The sequence below is a fragment of the Otolemur garnettii genome, unplaced genomic scaffold (genome assembly GCF_000181295.1).
Source record: "Otolemur garnettii isolate 467f Iridium unplaced genomic scaffold, OtoGar3 scaffold00122, whole genome shotgun sequence".
NCBI lineage: Eukaryota > Metazoa > Chordata > Mammalia > Primates > Galagidae > Otolemur > Otolemur garnettii.
Window position 1 is genome coordinate 859,472 of NW_003852517.1, and position 22,206 is coordinate 881,677.

A 22,206-nucleotide genomic window follows, 5' to 3' on the forward strand; every position below is an offset into this window, starting at 1 on the left:
GAGGTGAGTTTCTGTGAATGTGTGTTAACTATAATTGCTGTGATAACAGCATGCTGTGCTTTTAAGAGACATATGCAGCATCTTATAATGGTAAATATTTTACCACTTTTGTCTTTTTGTTTCCTGTTACTTGTAAGCATATCGTTAGATTTAGTGGAACATCTCTTTGGGTGATGCTAGTGTTGCTTCATGTCACTTACTTAAGAAACTAGTGTTTCACATGCCATATGTTACACATTTGTTCACTTAATTACTTTCCTTTGTACTGGTTTTGTTGGAATATAATGTCTATGTTGTATGTATGTGTTTATGTGGGCAGGGATGTGGAAGAGGCAGTGTTGGAGTCAGATTCTCAATTTTTATCAAAGTATTTGGTCTTGAAACCAAAAGATATCAGCTTTTCCTTTGCATTTTATACTAATTTTCATCAACTGTTAATATTTTTTTAATACTTGAAGTATATTACTTCTCTATTTTTTCTCAGTTGATGGAATCAAATGAAAATATGAAATCTGTCTTATATATGTATTTGACATAATTACTCAGTGAAATAGATTATCTAGTTGGTAAATGGATTCATACCTAGTTTTTCTTCCAATTGCTCATTTCAGCACTTCCCAGCCTGTTCTGATAGCAGGAAGAGATATGCAAAAGAGAGGGGATAAATATGAACAAAGGATGGATGGGAAGAGATGAAATAAAGATGCCCAAATTAAGATAGAATAAAGTCTTGTATATATACAGTCAACTCTGAGTTGTTGAAACCTAGAAGCTAGAAATTATGACTAATGTGACAGAATTGGATAAGTAGATCATAATTAAAATGTTGTAGAAATACCATCTAGAGACTTGAGAATTACTTGAGGATTTTAACTATATTTACAGTTAGAAATTAATGTAGGGTATTAAAAATATATGAGATTATGTTTTATTACTTACTGAGCATTACCAAATTTCAGATTATTGCTAAAATTAAGTGAAAAGCCTTCTTAAAGGAAATGTGTCATTTGATGTAGAATTTATAATGATAGATAGAGAATCTTAATTTGGGTTTATTCAAAGAGTAACCTAGATTTTGTGAAGTGACTTTGGAAGTATTATACATATGGTATTAGTTTTCTCATTATGATTAAAATAGGAACAAAAATTTAAATTTTCTGTACACTTGGGCGAACATGATAGGGTTCTTTTAGCAAAAGAAAGATTTCCATGAAACGGAGACCTTTAAGATAACTAGTGTGAAGTAAGTAGCGTACTCAACAGTTAAGATTTTATTTGTGCCATTGACTAGGTGTATGATGGTCAAATCACATAATGTTAATAGTTTTCATTTCATTTCTTATTAAAGACTGAATAGAATCATTTATTTTATAGCTATGTACAGTGGTCAAAGCTGTAATCTATATGGTGGGAAGAATGATAATATAGAACAGATTATCTATAACCCCAGATCTCTCTAACATTTACAAGTGTAGAGTACTATTTGTACTATAATTACAAATCTTTTTCTCATGTAGCACATACTCAAGTGAAGATGGGGATTAGAGAAATGAGCAACATAGGCTTATATTAGCAAATGAGGGTGATGTCAAGAATTGAAAGTGGGTTATAATGTTCAAAATAATTACGTATTATTTTTGCTATTCTTAGATTCTATTCCTTGTTGGAAAGATGATTGAAATAAGTGCTTGCACTTATTTGGTGTAAGAGTTTTAGTCTAGAATGAGGCTAACAAAATGACTCACTAATAAATAAATTTAGGATTATTTGCTAAAGATATTTTTACAGTTGAAAAGAAAATAAAACATTCTTTTTAGCAATCTAAAAAACCATGTGACTTGCATTTTAATAAAAACAGTCACAAAATACTTCTATGTGTTTATACGGAAATAACTATAATGGTAAGTAGCTAAAATATATTTCAAAATCAACAGTGCTTTAATTCTGTAAATTTGCCAGGTGTGGATTTCAACAATTACTACAATTATTTAAGAGTGTAAGTGAAACTAAAATCTCTTTATTACCAACCAAGGGACTCAAATAGCAAGTTTACATTAGATGTTATAAAGGACATTTTCTCCCCAGGCATGGAGTGGAGATTTCTGCCCTACTCCAACCTTTACTTGTGGTTTCCTCCTATTTATTGATGGAACAGTCTTACGCAGATTAACTAACTTTAGAATTGTAGTTATCTTTATTCATATAATGTGATCGTTGATATCTTATTGGTTAGAAAGATAAAATCATGTATATGAAGGAACATAACTTAATATTGTGTATACCCCACAAAATTTAGTTATTAGAGTTAACCTAGCTGAAATTATTAATACTTAACATAAAAGGCTTGATGGCTTTGCCATATCTCTTAATACATAATTGAAAATAAATAGTTGTAATAATTTCAGTAGATTTTCTCATTTGGGAGTTACAAAATAGCGGGACTCAATTGTTTAGAAAAATGTGAAATGCTAACTGTTAAATATGTTCTAAATTTGTGGTTATAGTCTGGGAAAGAGAAATGATATTCAGAAATGATACAGTATGCTTATAGTCAGGGAATAGGAAAGGATTTCTGTTTAAGTTTGTAGTAGAAAAGCTATTTCAAGTGTACTTTGTATTAAATGTACATGAATTAAAGGAACCTCTGTGCAAGTTCTTTTTTAATACTTCTATTTTAAAATATTTAAAAATTTTATAACGTTCAGTGTCACTTTTTGATATTTATTTAATATTGGGTATTTGCTTTTCTCTTGAAGGTTTTTGTTTTCATTAATAAAACTTTTTTATTATTTTAATAGAATAAAAATCACAAATGTCTGGTCATTTCTCTTAAGGAATATTGGTGTTTTATCATCTTTTATAATAACATAAATTTGTTACATTTTTTTCTCTATCTTCTTTTCTTCTCTAGACATTGATGGCCCAGAGAATAGATTCACTTATTGATGTCTGTGTAGGGGTTTTACATAATTTTGAAAGAACAAACCTGGGGTACCCAGCTGATATAACAATGAAGGATGTTAGCCTAATGCTGCTAAAACTAATGAATCAAATTTGAGGTCCTTTCAGCTGCCTGTTTAATAACATACTTCAATCAAATAGTTTTTGCCTGTTGTAGAAATTAAGATATACAATTTTAAGAACTCTTTAAAAATTGTTTGAAAAACCTAATTTTTATTACTTTACAGATGTTCCATTTAAGCAGACATCTTCCATAGCTGTAGCTGGAGCTGTAATTGGAGCTGTCCTTGCCCTTTTCATCATTGCTATCTTTGTGACTGTGTTGCTGACACCTCGAAAAAAGAGACCATCCTATCTTGACAAAGTGTAGGTAACTTTTTTGCCAATGTTTAACTCAGAATATTTAGTATACAGCAGTCTTGATATGAGTAGCCTTTAATTTACAGCTACTCATTTAAGTAATGGAAGTGAAGATAATGATATGCCTTTGTCAATTGACACTGGTTTCATCCGAATGTCTCAAACTACATCTTGGTAAATTGAACACTGTCAAGGGTCTACTAGAGACAGATTTTGATATGCTGTCTTGCCTTCAGAATAGAAATGTAGGCCTTTGATGAAGTAGTATTTAGAAGACATAAAAAATAAAAATATCTTAGAATTTTTAGTTCTTCAGATTGTATATGTTTGTCTCATGTGTAGATGTATCTTTCAACTATGTAGAGTTATTAAATACACAACATTTTAAAGCTTTTTCCCTAAAGAAAAATACTTGGTTTTGGTGAATTATAAAATATGCACGTTTTTCTTTAAAAGATAAGCAATAGTTTTAGTCTAGTCATTGAGATAGAATTATAAAGCAGAAATGACACTTTTCTGTAGAATTAAATGACTAATGATGATTGTGATGAGAATTGTGAAGTTCTGTATTAATGGTATTGTTTCTTGTGTGGTTTATATTAAGATATAAGTCTGGCTTTCAAAGAATATATGTATTTCTTCTGTCTTTATAAATGCTTACTGTATGTGTTTGCTTCACTAATCTGGCACAGTTATAGCACTAGTCTTTTTGGATTAAAGACACTTGGGTGTCAGTTTCAGCTCTATTGGAATCAAATTAGTAGTATGACCATGGACAACACGCAACCTCCCATGAGCTTCAGTTTTCTTACCTAAATGGCCTACGGCTTGTTAGAGCTAGAAATTTGCAGTAATTTTCATTAGATGAAAAGAAGCAATTATATTTTAAATAAAAGTTGATGAAATGCTTCTTTCGTGTAATGCTTGTGAGACTAGAGTGCTTTAATATTTCATGAGTGACTAGCATATGATGTAATCTTAGTTACCAGATCATCTCAGGTTTTTTTTAAATTTCAAAAACATGATTTACTAGTAGGCTAATTAATGTAATCATTTTATTGTTTGGATTTTATTTAACATATTAACTTATATCTTTATGGAGAAGTTATTAGACCACAAAGAATTTATTACTTAAGCTTCTGTAACTTTCATTCTCCTTATCCTTTAAAATAGATAAGCATTTGCTTGATTTACTAATCGCAAGTACTGAAAATTATCTGTGATCTTCAATAGTGTGAGAATATATGCATATATAAAATCATTTTCTAAAATGCAGACAGCAGTAAAGCATATTTAAAAATATTTTGTTATGACTAAATGATATTTAAAATATATGAAAATACAGGGGTTTTTAATAGGTTACATCATTTTGGCAAAAATAAATACATTCCGAAAGGTTCCTTTGTTCATTTTAGATGTCAAGGTTTATAATGCTCTGTAGATTGAAAATGTTAATAGCTCATGCTTATAATCCTAGGGAGGCCAAGGCATGAGGTTGCTTGAATCAGGAGTTTAAGACCAGACCATCCTGAGCAAAGAGAGGCCCTGTCTCTACTGAAAAATAGAAAAATTAGCCATGCATGTCAGCATGCCTCTGTAGTTTCAGTTACTCAGGAGGCTGTGGCAAGAGGGTTACTAGAATCCAGGAGTTTGAGGTCATTGTTAGCTTGACTGAGGCTACAGCACTCTAGCTTGGGTGACAGAGAAAGACTATCTCAAAGAATTAAAAACAAAATCTTCATTTGTTTAGTGTATGTGGTGAGTATTCCAAGGCTTTTGAAAAACAGTTTTGGAAGTATTCTCAAAATACAGTATAAGCTTTTTTTTTTTCGTTATCATTGTGAGGTAGTATTTTAAATCACTTTTACAACACTTTGAAAGAAAGTGTAATAACACATGTATTTGACAATTTTCAAAAAGTTTGCAGACATAGTCAAATAGAAAAATATGCAGTATTTGAACTGGTCATATACTAGATGACTTGCTGAATAATAATTTTCAAAAATGCTTCTATTGAATTGCTTCTTTAATTATAAGTTAATTAGACTGGTTGTAAACTTTGGAACATTAGAACCAATGTTTCATTTTGTATCTTTCATAGATTACTGGAAATACAAGAACTGATTTAAACATGTAGGCTAGTAGGAGTACTATGTATGTAGTATAAAGAAAATATCTTCAAAACAAAGAAATATTTTTGAAAAACCTAATGAGAACCTTGATTTTTTATTCTCTTCTTTTGGGGGGGGGGCCAGGAGGATAAATGTAACAGTCACAGTTTTTAACCTTTTTAATGCAGGATCGACCTTCCACCCACACATAAACCACCTCCTACGTATGAAGAACGATCCCCACCTTTGCCTCAGAAAGACCTTCTATATCAGGTATGTGTTTATGAGTATACTTGAAATAATGTAAAATATGATAAAAAGTGCTATTACTTTATATTATTTCTTTCAAAATGTTCTATAGCCATTTATTAAATGTTCTTCAGTGTGTATAATGTTATTAAATATCCTTTGATATATAATACATTATATGTATTATGTACATGTATGTATAATACATTCTGTGTATAATATATGTATACAATACATAATTCTTACCACATTTAACTATTTCTCTGAAACATTTAAGAGATCAAATTTTGTTTGCAGACTAGTAAGAGAAGTTTTGACCAGTATAGCTAAGGTAAATCAACATTGTATTAGATTTTTTACTAAAAGCTTGTGGATGAAGACTTACTGTCAATACAGTTTTATTGAAATACATTTTTATTTTAAAATATGCATTTTATGTAAAATAAAAAGTAGAAAATTTTAATATCTTTGGTAGACTATGGTAAAGAGCTTCTTTTCCTTGTATTACTGTATTTCGTTTTATTTTGGAATTAGTTCCCAGTAGTTTATGTGCAAGTATTGATTCAGTGCTTTTATTTTGTGTTCCTTATCTAAATTAATATGCTTTATGAAGCATTTTAGAAAGTTTACAAACTATCAGAATATTTGAATTCTCCTATTCTTAACTGTAGTTTTGGGGGATTTTTGTTAATTTTTGTCTTTTTCTTTATCATCCATTCAACATATTGGAGCACTAACCCTGTATCAGGGTTTATTATCTTTGGTAATATTCTATATTTTCCTTTAAAATATGTCCTGTGTCTTTACTCTGAATAAAAGCAAATCAGACCTTCATCAATTAATTGATTTAATTTGCTGAGAAAACTCCAAAGGAATGTCTCTTTCAAGATGTTCTCGGCTTCTATTCTTTATCTGCCCCTTCCTGCTTTATGCTTGGGCAATGTGTATTGCCCAAATATGGAGCAGGAAAGGGCATTCCCTAACATATGCGCCTACTGTTGATGGCATCTGCTTTATCATCTTACCCAGGTGTCTTGGGAGTAGAAATATGTCTTCTTCAGAACTGTTCTTACGTAAAGACTATAGCCTCATATCTCTTTTTGGCAAATAAATGAACTTGACAAGTAGTATGCAGTATCAACAAAATACTTAGCTAGAGATATTAACTGCAGCGGAAAGATAGCTATCTTCTTCCCTCAACAAAGCTCATAATCAGAAATTTCTCAATTTAGTTTTAAGAGTTTTTTTAGAACATTGTTAGTGATTTTCGAGGACACCTTTAATTGGATGTAATTTTATGTAACTTATTATTTATATTTTCAAGTCGAATATTTACAAAAGCCTCTCATTTAGAAAAATTATTTGACTGAGATTATATGTCCTGGATTTTAGTTAAGAAAATATGGTTGCTATTTATATAGATGTTGCTTAAATACTAAAGGAAGATTTTTCTTAGATGATTTGAATTGACAGTGTTACCAACTGTAATTTGTAGTATCTTTGAAGTTAGAGAAGACTTCCTGGGTTTTGGAAGTAGGAATTTTGAAGCAGGGGATAAAATTACTTACTTGTTGTAATTTGTTTGGTAATAAATTGAAGAACAAAAAAGCATGGACGGGCTCGGCGCCTGTGGCTCAAGTGGCTAAGGTGCCAGCCACGTACACCCAAGGTGGCGGGTTCGAATCCAGCCCGGGCCCGCCAAACAACAATGATGGCTGAAACCAAAAAATAAAAATAAAAAAAAAGCATGGACGTAGGTGAAAAGGAAGTGTTATATAAAAAATAAATGGAAAATATTTTTTACAAAGAAAATTGATGAGAAGGCACCTGCAATGGACAACAAACATTGGAATTGGGAAGAGACCATTCAGTAGCATTGTGACATGCCTCAGCTGTAAAACTAAGCAGTTCAAAACATGATTGTTTTTCTCGTAGCTATAAAACTAATTTATAAAATATTGCTCTGCAGAGTCAGAATTTGACTTGAAATAAGTATTATTTTTTGTTCTTTATTCTGAAAAGCATTTAGGAATAAAATTTAGGCTAACATCATTACCAATTGGTAAGATAACTTATCACGATTCATGTTTTATAATGTCATATGTTAATAGCAATTTTTAAGTTTTTAAATTAATCTGTTCAGCAACTGTTTCCTGCTTCACAAGAAATCTGTTAAGTATGTTAATTTAATTCATTTCATGCAGTGATAGCATGTTGTAATAGTAAATGATGATCTAGTAATTTTCCATGTTACTAGATAACTTGTCAACTTTAAATTCATGAAGTAAGTCCCACTTGAAGTTACTAGCCATCAGCCCTCCCCAGCAGGCCTGGAAATCATTAATGTCTTACGATCCCAAATACTACTTTGGCTTTATGGAAGGGACTCCTACTAGTTCTACAACCAGTGGTTTTCCTTGAAAAACCATAGAAAGAAGCAGTTCATTAGTACCTACATTGTCACCCTGTTTAACTGTTGGTTTTGTGGTAAAGGTGACAAAATTTGTTCTTGAGAATTTTCTCTTTAAATAGAATTAGGAGACTAAAGCCAGGTATTGTGAATAGACAGTCGCCATGAGTGGGAACTGTTTTCATACTATAGAGAAGATGAAGGCACACGTATGTATTAGGGAAATAAAAAGTAGTGTCTTGTCTGAAGGCAAAAGGTATTCAAAAATACCACCAACTTGTCATGTTATTAGATGGTAGTTCTACAAAAGTGAATATTTATTAACTCATGACATTAAAATGTATTTTATATTTTTATTTTACTTTCTTATCATTATTCAGGTAATATATAAATATACTCTAGCACAAAAAATAAAATCAAATACTACTGAAATTTATAGTATATTAGAGTCAACTGTGAAAGTGCTTTCATTCCTCCATTCCCAAAGATGTTACTCTCTTCCTAAGAGATCACTGTTATTAATTTAAATATGCCCCCAGACTTTTTTTTCTATTAATTTATTTTTACACATACATTATTCACATATACATCTACAAACAGTTTTTTTAAAAAAAAACCTAAATGAGATCATGGAATATATAACGTTTTAGAAATTCTTTTTCCACTTAATATGTTATATGTTTTCCACGTTCTTGTTCGGTTTATTATAGACATTTTAAGTATTTTGATAGTCACTGGGATTTTCTCCCCACCCTTTCCTCCTGGATTGTTCTAATTGGTTATTATTAGCATATAGAAATGCTTTTAAAAAAATATGACTCATGTAGCTAACCTCTTTTATTCTGTTGTAGACCAGTGTTTATCAAAGAGTGACCATTGTAGCCACTTGTATCAAGATTCACTAGTCATTAAAAATGAAGATCCTTGAACACAGTTTCTGATTTACTAAATCAGAATCTCTGGGGTATGTGACAGTGGGCATTTTATCTTATCTCACTGTATATATTCTAATGTACAACTGTACATTGCTATATCTCTATTCACATATACATCTATAAATAGTTTTTTAAAAAAACTAGTTTTTTAAAAGCCATCACCTCATTCTTAATGCCTATTGCAGTATTTATTCATGTTGATATATCACAAATTACCCAATGATTTGACTCATTTTTTTGTTACAGCAATTGTTGCAAGGAGGATATTTTTATATATTTCAGTTTACATATGTATTTATAAAATACGTACCAAGACAGAATAGCTATGAACATTTTTTGCACTTAAATAAGTATATTCTCAGCCAAAGTACATCAATTTATGGTCCCATAAATAGCAGGGTAAACCTAGTTTCCTCTCCAATATTGTTTAGTAGAACTTTTTAATGTTTTGGCCAGTTTGATAACTGAACAAGTAGCTCATTTAAAAGTTTTATAAATTCCTAGATGAAGTGGTTCATCTTTTCATAATCAATTGCCTATATGTACTTTTGTAACTATTATTGCATCATTTTTCAAATGTTTAGTTACTTTTTGACTTTTGTAGGTTTTTTTGGAACTCTTTGATATCTTTTGTTCTATATCCGTCTTTTTTTAACTTTGTAATGTCATTTATAAAAAGATTTTTGTTATCAAAATCTAACTTGCCTTTTTCTGTATTTTTTTGGAAGTTGTATCTTGTCTAAAAAAGTGTCTTTGCATATCCCCTTCTTTCTTTTGATGTAGAATGTAGAAAAAAATTTCAAAATTCTTAATTGTTTTATAGTTTTTTTAAGTAACCTGTAATTTTTATTCGATGATGTGAGGTAAAAAGCTATTTTTTTCCCAAAAGGATAACCAGTTATCCAAATAATATTGAATTATCTGTCCTTTTGCATAATATGAGGGCACTTTTATCCTAAAATAAATCACTATATATTAGGTTTATTTTTGAATTTTTTTATTGCTGTTTTTCTCTTCTTAAGCCAACATCACACTGTTTCAGTTACTTTTGCTTTATAATATTGTTTGATATTCAGTGGAACAAATTCCCACATCTCTGTTTTTCCTTTCCAAAATTTACTTGGCTTCCCCTGCCCTCATCTACTTTAGAGTTGCTTTCCTAGGTGCCATACAGATCCTAGTGAATTTACGTATTACTTTAGTAAGAATTGACAACTTCATAATAATGTCATTTCTCCCCATCTAGACATCAGGGACGTCTCTATTTTGGTGTATTTTCATATATTGAAATAAAGTATTTTTTATATGTTTTCCACATTCTTGTTCAGTTTATTATAGGCATTTTAAGTATTTTGATTATCACTGGAATTTTCTTCCCACCCTTTCCTCATGGATTTTTCTAATTGGTTATTATTAGCATATAGAAATGCTTTTTTAAAAAAATATATAAGAATCATATAGCTAGCCTCTTAACAAATAACTGATTCATTCTAGTAGTTTTTCAATTTATTTTCTTGCATTTTCTAGTAATATGTATTTGCTGCAAGTGACAGTTGTCTTCTTTATCCTTTGTTTATTATGATTTCTGTTTTAGGGGTTTTTTTTTCACCTTGATTAGGAACTCTAGCAAAGGGGAATATAGAAAGGAGGGGGCTATACCATTCAGTTGATATCCAGCATGAAATAATTAACACTGGTATAGAATTTTTTGTATTAAAATTTCTGACCACACTGTGTGTTCTATGAATAATGTATTTTTTTAAGCAATGTGTTGGAAGAATTATAAAGTATTGTAAAAATTATTTCCCAAACCAATGGTAATATTCTAGGAACATTTTCAGTAAAACACATCAAATGTTTTAAGTACAGTTGGATTTCTAATATGGTAAAATCTGAATATAAATGTCAATATTTTAAAATGCTTTGTGTTTTAGGCTAAAGTAGCATTTAATCTTAGAAGTCATGACCAGAAGATTTCTTGAAATAGAAAATTACTTAACTCTACCAAGTATGGTAACAGGAATTTCAGTCAAGGAGAAATATAAGGAATGAGGTTTTTGAAGTTATTTTTATAGTACTGACATAGCGTATTAAGAAAAGCTTTTTATTCTTTTGAACTATCATTAGGTTTTTCTCCTTATCTACATTGGCCTAAGTAGTCAGTCAACTTTTAATATTTAACAACCCTGGAATTGTGTTAAGAATAGTATTTCAGGTGTAAGAATACACGGAACAATTTTCATGATTTAAGACATCTGTTTTGTATATATACATATAAATATGTTTTATATATACATGTAAAAATTTGTGTGTGTAAATTTTCTGTGTGAGGAAATGGAATATATGCATAAGGTACTTCTGTGATTGAAACAGAATGTGAAAAGTTTACTGACACGTTTTTAGATTCACATAGCAACTAACCTCAAGAAACTACCACTTGTAGTGTTTTGGTGTAGTACTGATGTATTTTTCCAATTATCTGAAAAGGCTATTGAAATAACCCTTTCTTTTGTAACTGATGTATCTGTGTGAAACTGTCTTTATTTAGATACTTCAACTAAACATATGGCAACAGATTAAATGCTGTAGCAGACATAAAAATCAGACTTCTTTTTTTTTTTTTTTCTTGGGCTGGTTTTGAACCCACCACCTCTGGCATATCGGGCCAGTGCCCTATTCCTTTGAGCCACAGGCTCTGCCCAAAAAAATCAGACTTCTTCTTTGGATCCAAATATTAAAAACATTGTAATAATAGAAGAAAAAAATACTACTCTTCTTAACCTTTATTTTGGAAAACATACTTTTAAAAAATATATATATTTATATTAACATATTACTTTTTAAAAATGAATTATATCTCTAAAATCTTAGTTAAAATATGTAATATGATAAATGCAGATAAAATATATAATAGATAAATGTACATTTGGTTCCACAATGTAAAAATTTGTAGAAGGGTCCTGAGGCCAAAAATGTAGAAGCCTCTGCTGTAGACTATAAGCAGTGTGAGGGCAGGGATCATGTCACCATTGTTAGTGTCATATTCTTAGTGTACAACACAGTGCTTGGCACATAGAAGGTACATGATAAACACATTTTTAAGTTGACAAAAAACTATATGTGTTTATGGTATATAGTATGATGTTTTGATATATGTATGCATTGTGGAATAATTAAATCAAGCTATTTAACTGATTAAGTATGCTGATAAAGAATTTTTAATAAAGGAAAACAGTCAAGCCCTATTTTTTTCAGTCTGTGGTCTGTGAAAATTTCTGCATTGTTCATTCTGTAATGTCTATATCAGCGGTATGATATTTCAATATATTTAATTTCAGTGTACCTAAAACCTAATATATCAGTGTATCAGATTCCAGATATCAATACATAATAAATGAAAAAGAACAAAGAGACACTACAAATATATTCCAAAATGAAAATATTAACGGTGAGTGATTATACTAACTTCTCTGTGAATATTACTTTTTTGTAATATTTTTCTGTAGTTTCCAGTTTTTCTATAGTGCTTTTTTCCCTCTTTGATGCTGAAACCCACCAATAATAAAAAGTCACCTTTGGTATAAGAGTATTAAAAATCTGTTTAAAAATTAGGACCAGGTATGGTGGCTCGTGCCTTTAATCCCAGCACTCTGTGATGCTGAGGCTGGTGGATTGCTTGATCTCAGGAGTTCAAGAGTAGCCTGAGCAAGAGTTAGCCTCCTCTCTACTAAAAATAGAATAAAAAATAGAAAAAAAAAGTGGCAGGCACCTGTATCTCAGCTATTTAGGAGGCTAAGGAGAAAACATTACTCAAGTCCAAGAGTTTGAGGTTCCTGGGGGCTTCAGTGACACCAGGGCACTCCACCCAGAGTGACAGACTCTTCCTAGTCCAGAATAATTGGACTAGAATAAGTTGGTCATACTGATTATATACTGCTTCAGCAGAAATTTCTGTCTGAAAAAAACTGAGTTTTTTCCTAGTAATTCACTATTAATATATTGCATTCTTTAGTGAATGTTCATAACAGCATGTCAGGGGAGGTCAGCAGAAGAAGAGTGTTTCTACATATTTTTTTCAGTGGATACAACATTCAAAACAATATTATAAGGAGATATTTTCTAAAGTCTCTCTGTGATTTTGATTGCTATTTACGCTATCGCCACCTGCAGAAAATCACTTTTATTAATTTATTTGTCTGGATACTATTTATTTAAGTATAGACAAGAAAATACACATTCATGCATTTATATTTTTCCTTTTTCTTACATAAAACACAATGTATTCATATGTACTCTTATATATATTGCCATTTCCTCCCAAAATATACTAGAGACATTTTATTGACATTCAGAAAGCATTCTTATTCTATCTTGTGGTCTACATACTAATCTGATGAGTGTATATTACATAGTTTGCATTGACAAAAATTTTGAAGCAGTGATACTGTAATGACTAACCTTGTAGATTTGGTGTTTTGTATCTATGTAGGTATAATCTGTAGGGTAATTTTTAAATTTGATCTGGCTACATCAAACAGTAAATTTACTTAAGGTTTTGATAGATATTGCCCAATTATCCTCTATTGTATTAAAGAGTATAATACTTATTGTAATAGTACCATATACTAAGTATTATATTATTTTTCACTCCTACCAGTAATGTGTGAAAAATGCCTGTTTCTCTACAGCCTCACTAATAGTACAAATGTATTTCACTTGATTATTACTAATCCAATAAGAAAGCCATATACATGAATTGTAATTTTGCAACCTTATTATTACTGTGGTTCAGCATGTTTTCAAGCATTTAAAAGGCCACTTTTTTTTCTATAAACCCTCTTTTTTTGTCTTTATACACATACTTATCACACAAATTATGAGGAACTTTTAAACATAAGCAGATGTGAAAATTTTTTATTTTTATTTCATCATGAATGGTGTGTACATTGTTCTTTGGTATCCAAATTTTTGGTAAAGACAAGTTAATAAGATGAATCATAAGTCCTCGTTGATTTATAAGAAGATAAATAAATGCAAAATTGTTACAGTTGGAGTCCTGATGATACCAAACTTCATGGCTTTAAAAAAACTAAAGTTTAAGAGTTATAGCTGTGTTCTGGGTATCTCAGTTTCAGTTACTATTTTGGCTATATTTCATTTAAACCTTTCTTGAACCTGTTTACCCTTCTACTTTTTATAGTTTCATGTATTTCTTTTAAACACTTGTCTTTCCAACCTGTGACTGCCATCCCCCAATAATACTTTATAGGTGGGCTGCTTGTGTTAATAATCATTATTAGTCTGGTTTTCTCCCAGGATCTGACTATTTTAATATGTTTCCAGACACTACCAGTTGTTATGATGTTTTGGGTTCAGGGAAGGGAGGGAGGAAGACGATAGAAGAGTTAATATTTTTTCTTCCAAGCAGAGCAAAGTGTGTGACTGAGTACACATCTCATGTAAATAAGTACTGAATGTTTTCTAGCATAGTTTTGCTCTTGAGTAGCAAAAAGGTTTTCATGTTGCCTTTAGTTAATAAGTAATAGCAATTTTGAGATAGTAGTAAAAGAATTGTAGGGCCTTATTCTTGTCAGAAGATGAAAAAATGTTTGCAATGAACTAAGCTTGGATAAAATAATTTATAAATAAATTTTAGTTGAGGAGGAACTTTCAAAGCAAAATATTAAACTTTAAATATCTAAAAATATTTGTCAAAATTATAAAGTCCATTTAAATGAGATATAGATGAAACATTTGAAGTATAAAGATTGCTCTCTTTATAATCTTTATTAATGTTCTTGCTAGTCATTCTTATAAATAAGGAAAAGATAAACCTACTATAAGTTTCAATAGGGATTAATAAATTAGTATATGCTGCATCCTAGAGCAGTACCTAGAGCAGTACTACTGTGTGTGTGCTTTTATTGTTATTTAAAAAGGAGCTATGCAGTTGTTAGTAAAAGTATTAAAGACTCCAAGCAGTGAAACATTTCAGTAGAAAAATAAAACCAATACTCTTTTGATTCATTTAAACTCAGAATGTATTTCTTTTGGATATTATTGATACTTTTATTATAAGCTTAGTAGAGATTGAGATGAAATTAAAATCTATCAAGTTTACACTTTTCATTCATACTAGCATTTTCTTTTTTCTCTGTCCTTCATTTATCAAACAAGTATTTCTTGAGTGCTTAGTATGTGCCAGTACTGAGAATACATAGTAAAAAAATGAAAAAATTTCTTATCTTTATGGGCACACATTTTAGTAATGCAAAGACAAACGCCTATGATAACAATGTTCTTCCATTTTTAAAAACAGTTTTATGAAGTATGATGGGCAGTTATTAAAATATGAATTTCATACTTTCTACTTACTCAACCACACATGCATACATATGTGCCCAGGAAACATCACCATAATCAAATAATGCACATATTCATCATTTTCAACAGTCGTAGTGCCTCTTTGTAATCTTTCCCTCTGGTCCTTCCCCAGATTCCCTTCCATGTACCCGGGAAACCAACTACAGGTCTGCTTTCTGTCTATATATATCGGTTTACAAGTACTCAAATTTTATACAAATAAAGTATGATCTCATTTTTAGTCTTTTTTCAGTTTACATGATTTTGACATTCATTCACGTTGTGTTGATCAGTAATAGTTTATTCCTTATAGGTAAGTATACCTTCCAGATATAATACTGTATTTTATTTATATACTACATTTACTTGTTAATGGACATTTTTCCCTGTTCCATGTTTGGGACTATCACAAATAACACTGCTATGAACATTTATGTACAGGTCTTTGTGTATATACATGTTAAATGCTTTCATTTCTCAGGAATGGAATGGCCTGATCATATGCTGAGTGTATGTTTTAACTTTTTAAAAAAACGCCGAACTATCATCCTAAGTTGTTGTACCATTTATGCTCCCACTATTAATGCATGAGTTGCTGCACACCATTATCAACACTTAGGTCAAGCTATTAAAAAATTATAGATATTCGAATAGGTGTGCAATTGTATTTCTTTTTGGTTTAATTTGTTTACATTTTTAAATATTTAGTGAGATGTCTGTTCAAAGATTTGCTCATTTTGTATTGGATTCTTATTGTTGAGTTTTTGACATAAATATTTGGATACAAATTCATTGTCAGATATATGCTTTATAAATATTTTCTTGTATTCTCTTGCTTTTCATTCTTCTTAATAATGACTTTTGAAAAGCAGAAGTTCTTAATTTTGATGAAGTCTAGTTTATATGGTAACAGTGTAATGCCATGCTTTCTATCTGGAATGATGGTGTGGAGAAGCTGTTTTTATTAGTTTTTACTTTATATAATCAAGTCAATAATTGTTAATATATTTTATGATGTATCATTTTATTTTTTCTGTGTAAGGTTCCTTGCCAATTAGAAAATTTAAAAGCACTAATTCAAAGGCACTACTGTTTCCCTTGATCAGTAGAGTTCTTTCATTAAGTACTATCCTCAGGACACCTCAATAGTATAGGAAATGCTTATCTCACTGGAGAAATGTAGAAATTAGAAAAGTTTTGCCTTTCCAGTAGTATTTTGTGGGCCCTGACATGGAAGTAGGCATTATCTCTTTCTATGCTTTATTCATCTTTGTATCAAACATAGTAATTAGTACGGAGTAGATATTTAACAAAAATTTTTAAGTAGTACATAAGTATGTGGTACGTGAAGAAAAATATTTTAGTCATGTTGTTTACTCTTGTTGGATCACATGGGCTCTAACAGTCTTGTTATATAAGTAAGGTGATTGAGATTTAGTCATTGTGACTTGCTGTAAGTTGTAGAAATTTAAAAAAAAAAAAGATTGTAGAAATAATCCAGGAAAAGTTATTATGTATGATACTACATGTTAATACTTACCATGTATGTGTAAGCCAGAACTGATCTGGGATGTGGAGTGATGGTTTCTAGGCAAGAAAGTTTCAAAGTTAAATTGTATTTCAGTGTCATTATTGGTAGGGAAATATTTGCAAGTATCAGAAATATTTGCAGCATCAGTATATTAGTTACGTGATTTTTCAGAAATGAGTTGAAATCTTAGGTCCTCAATTTTTATTGCTGTTTCTTATTTGTAGGTGGATTGCCTGTGAATGGGAGAATTAGGACTGTCTTAAGAAAAAAATTAAAGACAACTAAGTTATGCAGTATTTTCCTTTTTTGCAGATTAAGTGATCATTAAGAGCTGGCTTCATTTTAGTCACCAATACTCAATACCAAAAGAGAAATACATGATTGAAAGAAAAGGATTAAATGTTTGCCTCTTGAGACTGTTTTGAGCAGTTCAGAGAGGCACACATCTAATTTATATCTTTGATAAGACTAATCTTTCTTCCTTTTGCATCCTTAGCATTGAGTTATAGAAACTGACTTGTTATAAAAATTATATACACACTATTTGTACTTAATTATGTGTATATTTGTTTCTCCTAATTTTCTTAATTATAAGCTCTTTAGAAGTGGAAACTATGGCTGCTACTTTCTTTGTAATCTTTCTTGATATCTAATAAACTGCTTTATACAGAGGTTGTTCAGTATTTGCTGACTTGTGGTGGTAGTGAAATTCGTTGTTTTTAAAAATCAGTTTCTCCAGCAAGAGAAGCTAGTATCAGAAATTTCAGAGGGGGGATGGTTGGTAGGTACTGAAGACAATTTCATTTCATCCTATTGTTACCGGATTTTTGATACTGAATTTCCAGGCTCTTGGTCTCGGCAGTTCAAAGAATGAAGCGACGGACCACAGGATAGGTTTTATTCAACAGGTATAAGTATTACAGCTCTTATAACAAGCCAAACCTTCTTGTAGAGTAGAATTAGTAGTAAGATAGGTTTTATAATATGAGTGTTACAGTTCTTATAGAGGAGCAAACCTCCTTGCAAGTGTTTACAGCTTTTACAAAGGGGCGAACCCCCTTGTGAGTGTTTACAGCTCCTACAAAGGGGGCAAATCTCATAGAGCAGGATACAGGTGTTACAGAGGCAAACCTCTTTGCTCTTCTCCTGAGATCTGCCCAAGTCTGTGCTCAGGGTCTCTGGCTTATATAGGGGCAGTTGTCCAATGAGTTTTTGGGTCTTGAAAATAGACTAATCGTGAATAGGTTTTGAAAACAGACCAATTAGGGATGCACTGGAGGAATCGCCAGAAGTCCACGTGAGGAGACAGCACCGGGCCAGTGTCTTTCCCTGCACGTGTTCAGTTCTTTTGGCTACTGGAGCCTTTGGTGGGGGAGGGAAGCTCCCATCCACTTGCTCCAACCTGCCGGTTCCTCTGCCGGCTGCTGCCACCAAGACAGAGGTGGCAGGTCCCCAAGCCCTACTCGGCTGAGCTGGCTGGGGCACCACTTTTCCAGTATCACTATGCCTGTGTAACACTTAGGAAATTAGTTTTAAACAGCTTGGAAATTTCATAGCTCATCATTGTTTTTGAACAAAGTGATGCAGCTTTTGGAAAAGGTACCAGTTTATAGTGTCATTTACGAAGTATTATCACTGTCAATAATAAATAGAAATGAACTTTCTGTTTTTTAAAATTACCACCAAAAATATTTTCGAAGCACTTTAAACCATAAGTATGCATTGATGGTTCAGTGCTACTTGGGAACCCATGCAAAAAGGTATTTTCCTAACCATTAATTTATTAATACTTACATTGTATTTTTTGGCTTGATTTTCAAAGAATTGGATTTAGACTATTCATACTTGAAAACAATCAGACCATTAAATGTTGAGTAGTTTGAGATTTATGTTAAGTTCACACTACCACAGCGAACTAGTAAGTCTTAGTTATAAGACTTAGACTCATGACTCTTGATTAACTCATAAGTAGAAGAACTAACTATTGAAGTTAAAAACAGTAAGCTAAGTACAATGAAATTTTTCCTGTATTTCAGAGGATCTATTAACCTTCTTTCTTAAAAGTATTCATTATTTCTTTATTAGGAGGAATTCGTTTTTAAATATAGAGAAATCTGGCCAGAAAGCTGAATTATTTTCCAGGTTCAGAACAAAGCAACTAAATTATTTTCAAATAATGTACTTATTTTTCAATTAAATTTTACACAGACATTACCAGTCTAATTTTACTTTGAATTTGGCCATTTAACCTGATTTTAGTCTAGACTAATTGTTTTGTTGAAGTTCTTTGAACATGTTAAAAATTAAAAATTGGTAAAGACAACATGGACTTATGAGAGAATAATGTAAATACCTTAATTAAGATAAATGTTACTGATATGTCTAAACGTACAATGTTCACTCTTTAATTTAGTAAACCATAGTAAATGTTGCTAGGTAATTTTTTTTTTTTTTAAGATTCTGCCTTTGAAGTATATGCTGTTATAGAATCCTTGTCTAAATTAAAGCTGACCTAAATGGAGAGTTGCCTTGGGCAGCTACCTTCATACTGTGATGCAAACAAAGCCTCTTTGTTTACAAAGAGACCTCTTTGCTACTATAGTGCCTGACGTGCCTCCCCTAGAGATTAATAATATCTGTTACTACTTTTTTACCTGAAAATACCAATGGAGAGACTATCCCAGGCTGTTGATTATTATCAACTTTACTTACATATTGGCACCATAATCTTACATCCTAGAAATTTCAGGTTGGTCCTGATTTCACATATTTATGTCCTTCACCAACCCCAATTCTGAGCTCCCAAAGAAACATGCTGCTATATTAACTCTTTTTCATAGTGATTCCACAGAAAGTTTGACCTTTTTTTTAGATGTTTATCTCAAATCACCAGCCTTCGCTAGTGTTTAAAGCTTTCTTAGACACTTTCCTTGTGTTCCAGAATTGTCTCAGAGCAGATTTACTGAGTACTTAACACACCTTTGAATTTTTTATAAAGACAGGGTCTTACTTTCTTACCCCGGTAGAGTGCTGTGGTGTCACAGTTCAGAGCAACCTCAAACACTTGGATTCAAACAATCCTCTTGCCTCTGCCTCCTAAGTAGGTGTAACTACAGGCACTTGTTACAACACTCAGCTATTTTTTTTGTAAAGATGGGGTCTCCCTCTTGTTCAGGCTGGTCTCCCTTGGACTCCAGAGCTCAGGCAATCCACATGCCTTGGCCTCTCAGAGTATTGGGATTATAGGTGTGAGCCACCGTGCTCAACCTTGATTGTTTTTGAATCTATTCAGATATCTTCAATAAAATGAATTAAGAATTAATATTTTAATTAAAATTTTATTTTAGGAACATTTTAAATTTGATATTCATTGGTTTAAAAAATATAGACTTTAATAAAATACAGGCTATAATTATAAAGCTACAAATTAGAAATGTTAGAAATACTAAATTAAATTCCAGATGCATTTTGCTTTAGAAAGCTTTAAAATGGCAAAAATTAAGACATTAAAAAAATAATTGAATAGACACAAAAAACGTTCAAAAGCGTTTATTTTGGGGTAAAGCAGTCATAACCACAGTTTATCCATCAGTGAATTGACGTTAGTCATTTGAGCTAGAGCCACTAAATTATTCCATTTGCTTATATAAGTCTGGGAATCTTTCACCCAATTTGCCTTGATAACCTGTCAGATGACTTTCCTCTTTCTAGATATTGTACTAGACACAGTTACAAATTTCCTCTTTCTAGATTTATAGTAGACACAGTTACCTCTCTTTCCCCAGAATAATGTTTTCACCACTGTTTAAATTTTATTAGGACATAATTCAATATTTATTTCCATTCCTTGGTATATTCTCAAATCAAGATCTTTAGTCAACAGATAAATTACAAATAAAACCAGAGTACAATACTGCTACACATTCATTAGATTTGCTAAACTTAAGAAGACTGAACTAAGTGTTGATGTTATAATTGATGATGTTTAATTTATCTTTATGCCTACTTTCGTATTTATTTACTTTATATAAAAAGAATTTATACTTCAATTTAGTTTTCATTTTTGTTTAGATTTATTTTTGGTTATTTTCTATCTTAGAAAACATGTTCAAAATAGTACATATAATTCAAGTCCAAACCTAAAATTGATCATAAGGAATATTTCTTACCCCCTACTTTCACTACAGTTCTTATACAGTATATGGATTTATAATGAGTATGTTTTGGGCTTATAAGAACTGATTCATGTTTATAGATTTAAAGCCCTTTACAACTGAATAATCCTGTCCTTGATAGTAGTTTCCATAATGAACAAACTGGAATTAAGTAATCCACTGTACTTTTTTTTTTTTTTAATGAGAAATATGATACTAGGGTTTACCCAACTTGCTAAGAAAAAGAATTCTCAGACCAGCACATAATAAATCTGAGTCATTGACCTGGAATTTGAAAACAGCATTTGAGGTCTCATAGCCCAACCTTTCATTCAAGGTGGTCATCCAGCTTTCAACTTAAAATCCTGGGATCAATAATTTCACTACTTCACAAGACATTATATCCTGTAGGTAAAGTTGCTAAAAAATTAGAAATCTGGTTCCTTTCAATTTATTTAATTAACCTTTATTATAATCTCTGTAATTCTTAAAATTCTCTTGCACATTTTAAACTACAATTATTAATAACTATTTTTTTTAATTCAGGTGCTTTTTAGACATACCTTAAATGCTTACAGCAGTCTTTTGGAATTGTTTGATAGCCTTTAAAATATTTAAAATTCTTTGACTTGCTCTGACTACTTTTTAAAACCAACTTGAGTGCTTTAAGTATTTTTAATCATTTCTTATATAAGGTAGTTCAAGTCCTTTCCCTTTCCCTGGGCCCTCTCCTCTATCAAACTGTAAATATTCCTTATAAAATATATTGTCTGAACAAAATAGAATGCTTCAGGATGATAAGTGCCAAATGAATTTAGATTATAACTTCTTTTCTAATCCTCCTACTTAAGTTAAAATAATCACCTTTCATTCTGGAGTATGTGTGTGTGTGTGTGTGTTTTACAGTCAGCTACACTCTTCATATCCAGTTCTTTCAGACCCCTATCAGTCCAAACACCTTTCAGTTACATTTATTTTGTTAACTTAATTGTTTCTTTCCATTAAATTTAACCTTTATTTTATTTTTTCACTATTCTGACCTATTGCCAAATTTTTGCTTAAGTCATACAATCGAGATTCAGAAAGTTTGATTCTTTAGGGCCCTTGGAAACAGGAAACCAAAGTGAATGAC

General features: G+C 31.1%; 1 protein-coding gene across 1 annotated transcript in view; it reads left to right on the forward strand.

Annotated features, from left to right (window-relative positions):
* NECTIN3 (nectin cell adhesion molecule 3) overlaps positions 1–22,206 on the forward strand; it is a 122,910-nt gene that overhangs the window by 68,384 nt on the left and 32,320 nt on the right. Inside the window, exons 6-7 of the mRNA XM_023517819.1 lie at positions 3,189–3,327; positions 5,621–5,705. Of these exons, the coding sequence (XP_023373587.1) occupies positions 3,189–3,327; positions 5,621–5,705 (224 nt within the window). The remainder of the gene's footprint in view (positions 1–3,188; positions 3,328–5,620; positions 5,706–22,206) is intronic.